At 34.8% G+C, this 7125-nt stretch overlaps 1 protein-coding gene across 1 annotated transcript; it reads left to right on the top strand.

The window, feature by feature from the left end:
- Positions 1–5991: 5991 nt before the first annotated feature.
- LOC108374351 (putative nuclease HARBI1) lies at positions 5992–6923 on the top strand (the record flags this gene model as incomplete). Its single annotated transcript, XM_017630340.1, has 4 exons — positions 5992–6003; positions 6069–6153; positions 6441–6635; positions 6708–6923. Coding segments are annotated over exons 1-4 (508 nt in total), but the record flags the coding sequence as incomplete, so codon positions are not given.
- Positions 6924–7125: the final 202 nt, after the last annotated feature.

Here is a 7125-nt window from a genome sequence, read left to right as displayed (position 1 = left end):
ATGTAAGTATTTTTCATCGGGCAAACAGAAATAAAGTTACGAGCAAATATATGCTTCAACCTATGAAAAACGCGTTTTTTACCTTCAGCCCAGATTTTGAGAGTGTATTCAAAATTCTGAGTACCTGTGCGTACATATTATTTTTGTTTATTTCACTTCAAATCTCACAAAATCATAGATGCAAAAGTATGGTTGACACTGGATCAGCTGTTTAAGTATGTATTTATGACCAAATAGTCAAATCGTGTGAATGAATGTGGACAATATTTGTCACTTTACTGCTGTGCGCAAATGTGTGCCAAATCATTTGGATCTTTGGCAGCCAAATCGTCTGATCGCAAAACAAATCATTTGTACATCGCTATCCAAATGCGCAAATGTGGACAAATCAAAATTTGGCATTTTGTGTACAAATGTACAAATCGTGTGATCCCTGCTTAAAACACAATATAAATCCACATTTCAAACTTTGTGCAAAAATTATAAAAAATCTGCAAAGTTTCAGCTAGATTTTCAAGTTTTTTATTCAGAATTTGTAGAATTTTTTTGAGTATACAGTTTGATAGCCCATTAAATTCCAGGGTAACAATGTGCAAGTTTCAAGTTGCTAAAGAATCGCGTTAATTTTTAATATTATTTTTTTCTTGTAGACATTTGGTTAGGTTGTCGAAAATGCTAAATTACGTTCTGCTAAGAAGGAACATAGTGCTTTTGCGAGCGTGCGTTTTGCAATAAATCAGCTCTTCCTCATTTGGCTTTTTATATGCAATTGCAAACATTGTAATAAGCCTTGTAACCTCAAGTATTTACACAATCAGCCTTTGAACGCGGGATCCTTAGTCCAATAATAAAAAAAAATGCGCGCACGCTTGGTTTGCATCATATTTAAATCAAATGTGTCCAAAGAATAAATATCTTTTGAGGCACCTGCAGAAAAAAACAAAGCTTGTAAAGATTTATTAAGAAAATAATTCAAAATCAGTTCTACTTACAAGATTTAGTAACAAATTTACCGAAAGTGTGAGCGTAAGTACTTACTCGACAAGCCAATAGTACGCTATACATTGAATATATTTCATTTCATTTAAATATTATCAAAATGGTGATATTAGTACAGTAAGAATTGCCTTCTTTTTTAGTACAACAAATATAGGTACAAAATACAATAGCGCTTACATTGAATATGAGACAACAGATAGAACTAACACTGAATATGAGACAATAGATAGAACTTACACTAAATATGAGACAAGAGACCAATACCAACAATCAAATGTTAAAAATTAAAACGAAATGTAATTAAAATTGAACTTAATTATAATCTTAAATTTAATTAAAGCTTAATTAAATTAAATTAAATTAATCTAAATTAATCTGATTTTGATGGCCTGTTTAAGACTCTAGAAAAATGAGAGTATAAGATAGCTTTCTAGTTGCTTTTATTTAATTTTCCTCTTACTGCAGTTGGAATGGAGTTCTAACTTCTAATGGTATTGATGAAAAACAGTCAGTTAAAATTAGGTACAATGAGGTCTCTTGTGCGCCCGGACTTTGGAAATATCAGTTTGTCGTAAAGATAAGAAGGCGTCTTGGCGTTCACTAGCCGGTATAGAAAAATGCAGCTCCTGGTTATTTGGAAATTGTGAATTTCACACCCTAACAAACTTGTTTTGCACTCCGATATGTGATCAAATTTCTTCATGATTGTGATTCAAATTTCTTTCGTGTGACATTATTGAATAGTACATCGAACTTATGAGCCGAGAGAGAGTCTAGTTTATTATAAACCAGCTCAAAATATGTTATTATGGGTACTATCAACTGTACTGAGAGTCGTCGCCTCGTGACCATAGGTGTAAAAACCGCACTCTGACGCAGATTTTGAAGTATCCCATAAACTTTACCAACTAACGAATTTACATGATCAGTGCAGGTCAAACTTGAGTTAATGACAAAGCCCAAATTAGTAATTTTGCTTACAAAATGCAATAGTTTATTACCAAAAACTAAATGGGGTATAGTAGCGCCACTAAGTTTTCTCTTTGCGATTGGTAATACGAGTTTTTAGAGTTCAGGAGAAGACCATTGTTCTTCGACCACCGCTCAATAGAAACCAAGTCTCGATTATACTTTTGAACTAACATGCCTACATTTTCAAAGCTACTCGATAGATATAACTGTATATCATCCGCATAGGCATGAACGTTTACAAATCGAGAAGTCAAGTAGGCAAAGTAATATTGTGCATAGAGAAAAATTACTGGGAAGTGAAAAACGTAATTTTTTAAACAAAAAACGTCCAAACGTCAACAGGATACAAAAAACGTCCAAATGACGTTAAAAACGTCAACCTGGCAACGCTGGATATACGTTTCAACAGTGCACTTGCACAGTATTCGCATTCGCAAAAGCTCCGCATTGATTATTGCGAATGCGAAATCGAATGCGAATGTTAAAATTGATGCGGAAGCTCCGCGGTTGCGAATGCGAATGCGAATATTCGCAACAACCCTGCTAGAGAGCTGCAGATAAAACTTTCACTGCAAGTGGAATTATTTTAATATCTATTGCAAAATTTTATACAGACAAGATTAAAAAGTATAAAATAAATAAAACAAAAAACTTTTTAATATACCACGCTTTTATAAATAGACTAAAAATTAGAGAATAATATTTCTCAATCCCATAGAATTTGCTTTGATAACTTTTGATTGGAATTCTAGAAAAAGTCATTATAAACCATTTAATAATAATAATACTAATAATAATAATAGATAAGCGCCAACCTATACACATATGTTAGGGTTTGGCCGAGCTTCTCCTCCGATTTGTGGCGTGCGCCTTGATGTTGTCACACAAAGCGGAGGGACCTACAGTTTTACGCCGCCTCCGAACGGCGATTGTATTTTTATGAGAAGCTTTTTTTCATGGCAGAAATACACTCGGAGGTTTGCCCTTACCTGCCGAGGGACGACCGCTGTTAAGAAAAAACCTTTTTCTATGTTTTTTGCGATGTTGCTTTGACAGGGGCTTGAACCCAGGCGTTGCGGAGTGGAAGCTCGCACTGCTTACCACTACGCCACAGCGGTTTAAAAAGTACAATTGGCAAATATTTATATGCAAAATGATGTTTGGAATGTATATTTTTATAATTAAGAATTTAAAAACTTAATTCAACTATCCGACCAACCTACCAAATGAAAAAGAACAGACCAAATTTGGTCGGATAAGACCAATCGTGGCAACACTGGCAACAGCACATACGAACAGTTTGAAATTTCGCTGCCAAAGCAACAGAACAGCAAACTGAAACCAACATTTCAGCTGTGCTGCGGCTTAAGCAGTTTAATTAAACTATGTTCCCATTGGCGTAATTTAGAGGTCAATCTTAATTTACGCATAAATTAAGTACAAACAAGGCGAAATTGTAAAGTCTCTCAGTAAATTAATATGAAAGTACATAGTTTATCTTAAACCAAGAACCAAATCACGAACAAATCAGTGTCGGCTCTAATTTTATCGATAATAATCGAAAAAAGTATTGTCCCACAACTGATATGTCATTGTGCTTGGACGTTTTTGTTTTGAATAATCGCGCGTGGTAGTTTGTAAAATATTTCCAGAAGCTTTCTCTTTTGATCACTCAACTAAAATCTAAAAAATTACCACAAACAACTCATAATATAAAAATATACGCAATTACTCACATTCGCGATCTCTTTTCGTTAAATAAACAATAACACAGGGTTGCTACAAAGCTGTCAGGACAAATAAAGAAACGCGTGTATGAACGCACTTCATTTAGTGAGGTATTTTAAACGAAACTAAGTATTTTATGTTGGTAATGTGAACATAGTTTAACAGTGGTTACACACTACGAACATATCCGCGAACATGCTCGGCTTGCGGTGCATGTTCGTCGTTTGTAGGGCATTGGAAACAAAAACAAAAATCTCATTTTGTGTTGATGCTTGCAGTGTGCACATCGCGGATAAATGCATCCAAGCCATGTGCGTTAATTGAATTTTTGATAAATGAGGCTAAATTACTATATGTATATGTATGTACATACATACAAGTAAAATATAAATAAATTTAAGTAACACATACATAAAAAACCTAAGTCATAAGTATTTCAATTGCATCATCCGCGTCTTTCCTTTCCATGTTTACGCTTTGAGTACAAAATCACTTATGAGCCGCTCACCGTCTGTAGCAAACGACAGCGAGCATGTTGGCGCACATGTGCGCGGATATGTTCGTCGTGTGTAGCCAGTGTTAGCTGTGCGCAGCAAAGAAGTCACAAAAGTTTCAAAAGGAAAGAATTAGTTGCGATCCCGTACGAGTCCGGACTAGTCAGAATCAGTCAGATTTTACTGGAAATCGATCCCGTACTCGGTTCTCTGACTATTGAGAGGACAAAAAAGAGCGTAAATACGGTTCTCTCTCTGTCAGAAGTTACCAGTTTTAGTCCGAGAATTTTTTGCTGGTAAATTCTGGTAAATGTGTCAAACGATCAGCTGTAGTGTGTTTGGCAACCAAATTGTAAACAAAAGAAAAGTGCTAATTCATGTTGAAAAGTATTTAATTACTTGTTTAAGTTGATACTACTGAATTTGAAAGTATTTTTGGTTATTTACATGTGGGAGCTGAGTGTGTTTACATACAAAATAAGCAAAAATTTACAACCAAAATTTGGAGGTTACGTTGAAGTTGACAGAAGTTACCATTTTTTACTAGAAAGCGATCCCGTACTTTTCAATGCTACTCTCTCGCTCTGAGCGAATTTGTATTTTTTTACAGTTTTACTAGTCCGAGTCCGAAGAATACGGGATTGCACCTATTGCTTTCGCAACACAGAAAAAGCAGGTTTTTTTAGTTCTGTTGCTGCTATGCTGACAGCATAGTTGCCAACTTGGTGCTTTAAGCAAGCGAAAATTAAAACGCCTAAAAAAATTATTTAGTGCCTAGTGCCTTTTTTAGTGCTTTTTTTCTGAACTAAAACTACTCCGATATAGTTAAAACCTGAAATAATTTTTAAATATTTAAAGCTGTGGCAGCACTGAATTTACAAAAAACTACAAATTTAAATGCACTTAAATACAACCATGATTGATAAAAAGCTGAACTTGGGAATTCACCTTGTTCAATTCTATTCGCGTTAAAAATGCTAGTAGGTATGCGAGTAAGTTAAGTATTTTTTTCTTTTCTAATTATTTGTAAAAATTTTTGTTTTTGTACCACCTGAGTAAAACACATCGTTTCTTGGTGCTGAATCCAAATCTGGCCGCACAATTGCTCTAGCACTAGGATTTTAAGATAACCTAAACTCAAAGTGCCAAAAACACGGTTTTTGGCGATATTTGAGGTTATATAATGAAACCAAAATTTTTTTTTGCTCATTTCTAATTGGGTCATGATTTACGTTTGTTGGGATTCGTTTTGTCTTCCTTGAGTTATATCAGTTTTAATGTGCAGTACTTCGGTATTACGTCGTTAGCATGAGTCATTATAGCATGTGGCTTTTCAATCGTTATGAGCGAAAAAGTTTTGTTTATTGATTTATGTATGCATTCTTGTAAATATTGTTATTTTTTTGTTTTTGTTAATTACATACAAACTGTTATGAAAAAAGCATCAATTGATGCAAAACCATTTGGTGCTTTTAGTGTGGTAAAACGCTTTTTTCCAAGTTTTTGGTGCTTTCTGAAAATCAAAAGTTGGCAACACTGGCTGACAGTTTTTCAAACATTAGTTGCGTTCCCGTACTCGGTTCTCTGGCAAAGTAGGGGAAAAATGGGAGAGTAAAATCGGTCCTATCTTTGTCAAAAGTTGCAATATTTTACCCGAAGAATTTTTGCTGGTAAAAACTTGTAAAGTGTCAAACCATCAGCTGTTCAGTATTGTCAAAGTAATTTGAAAGTTGAATAAATAAATACAAAACACCATCTGCATTTTCATTTTATTAAAAATCGTGTTATTAACGAAGAAATGTCGAGCTTTGTAAGTATTTTTGTCTATTTGACTGCATATTCGGAGTGTTAGTGTTTATAATTATAAAAACACAGGAAGTTTCTGAGGAAGTAACCGGCACGGATACTAGGGCCGCAGCCATTGCTGAACTAATGGATTCATCGAGTGATTCCAGCGATAGTGAGACGTTTGAAGCAACTTTAGCACAAATAAATCACAGGCAGATTGTTCTTTTTAATGAAGTGGCAAAACTCTTTCTGAAACAAACGAGGAATAGCATAAAAACTATTTAGTAGATGTGATGCCTAAGTATTCGGAATATGAATTTAGACAACACTTCCGTATATCAAAGCAGCTATTCACCAGCTTGGCAATGCGGTTGGAAGTAAACGGAATATATACGAGATTGCGATCAGATAAACGCCTTCCAGCCACAAGTTATATGGCAATATTTTTATGGTTCGCAGGCCATGAAGCGTGTAGTTATCGAGATCTATCTGATCGCTTTGATATTGCAATTTCAAGCGTTTCTCGTATCATCGAAAGAACCACAATGTTCATAAGCAGCTTAAGTCCAGAAGTCATTAAATGGCCGAGTGAGGTGAAAAAACGTGAAGCTGCAAATTTTTTCAATAATAAATGCGGATTTTCAAAAGCAATAGGTGAGTAGCATATGTATGTGGTGAAATAGTCAGTCGTAAATTTATACATATGCAAATTTTTTCATGTTTAAGGGTGCATAGACGGAATGCATATAACAATTGATCCGCCGGCCGAAAACAAAGATGAATACATTGACCGAAAGGGCAACATGTGTTTGTGCGTGCAAGCTATATGTAACGATGAAAAGAAATTTATAGACGTTTTCGTAGGATTTCCTGGTTCGAGCCATGATAGCTGGGTTTTCCAAAATTCGCCTACATATGAAAATTTGTCATCTCTGTGTGGAGGTAATATAAGTCAAAAGCAATAATCGCTTCAGTGGGAAGGCCGCCTTTACTGTAGTGCACCATTTGGAATTCTTATTTAAACAACAGGAATTTCTAAATGGGCTTTGTTGAAAATATAGATAGAGTTTATGGAATTAAAATTACTATTTCACATTCATTTGCCAAAGTGAAATGTGACGTGTGCAATCAGAAATCTTTAGTG

This window comes from Rhagoletis zephyria, unplaced genomic scaffold, assembly GCF_001687245.7.
Source record: "Rhagoletis zephyria isolate East Lansing unplaced genomic scaffold, Rhagoletis_zephyria_1.1 Rzeph_scaffold_07628, whole genome shotgun sequence".
NCBI classification, from domain to species: domain Eukaryota; kingdom Metazoa; phylum Arthropoda; class Insecta; order Diptera; family Tephritidae; genus Rhagoletis; species Rhagoletis zephyria.
Note: the sequence above shows the minus strand (reverse complement) of the source record. Positions and strands in the feature narration are given on the sequence as shown.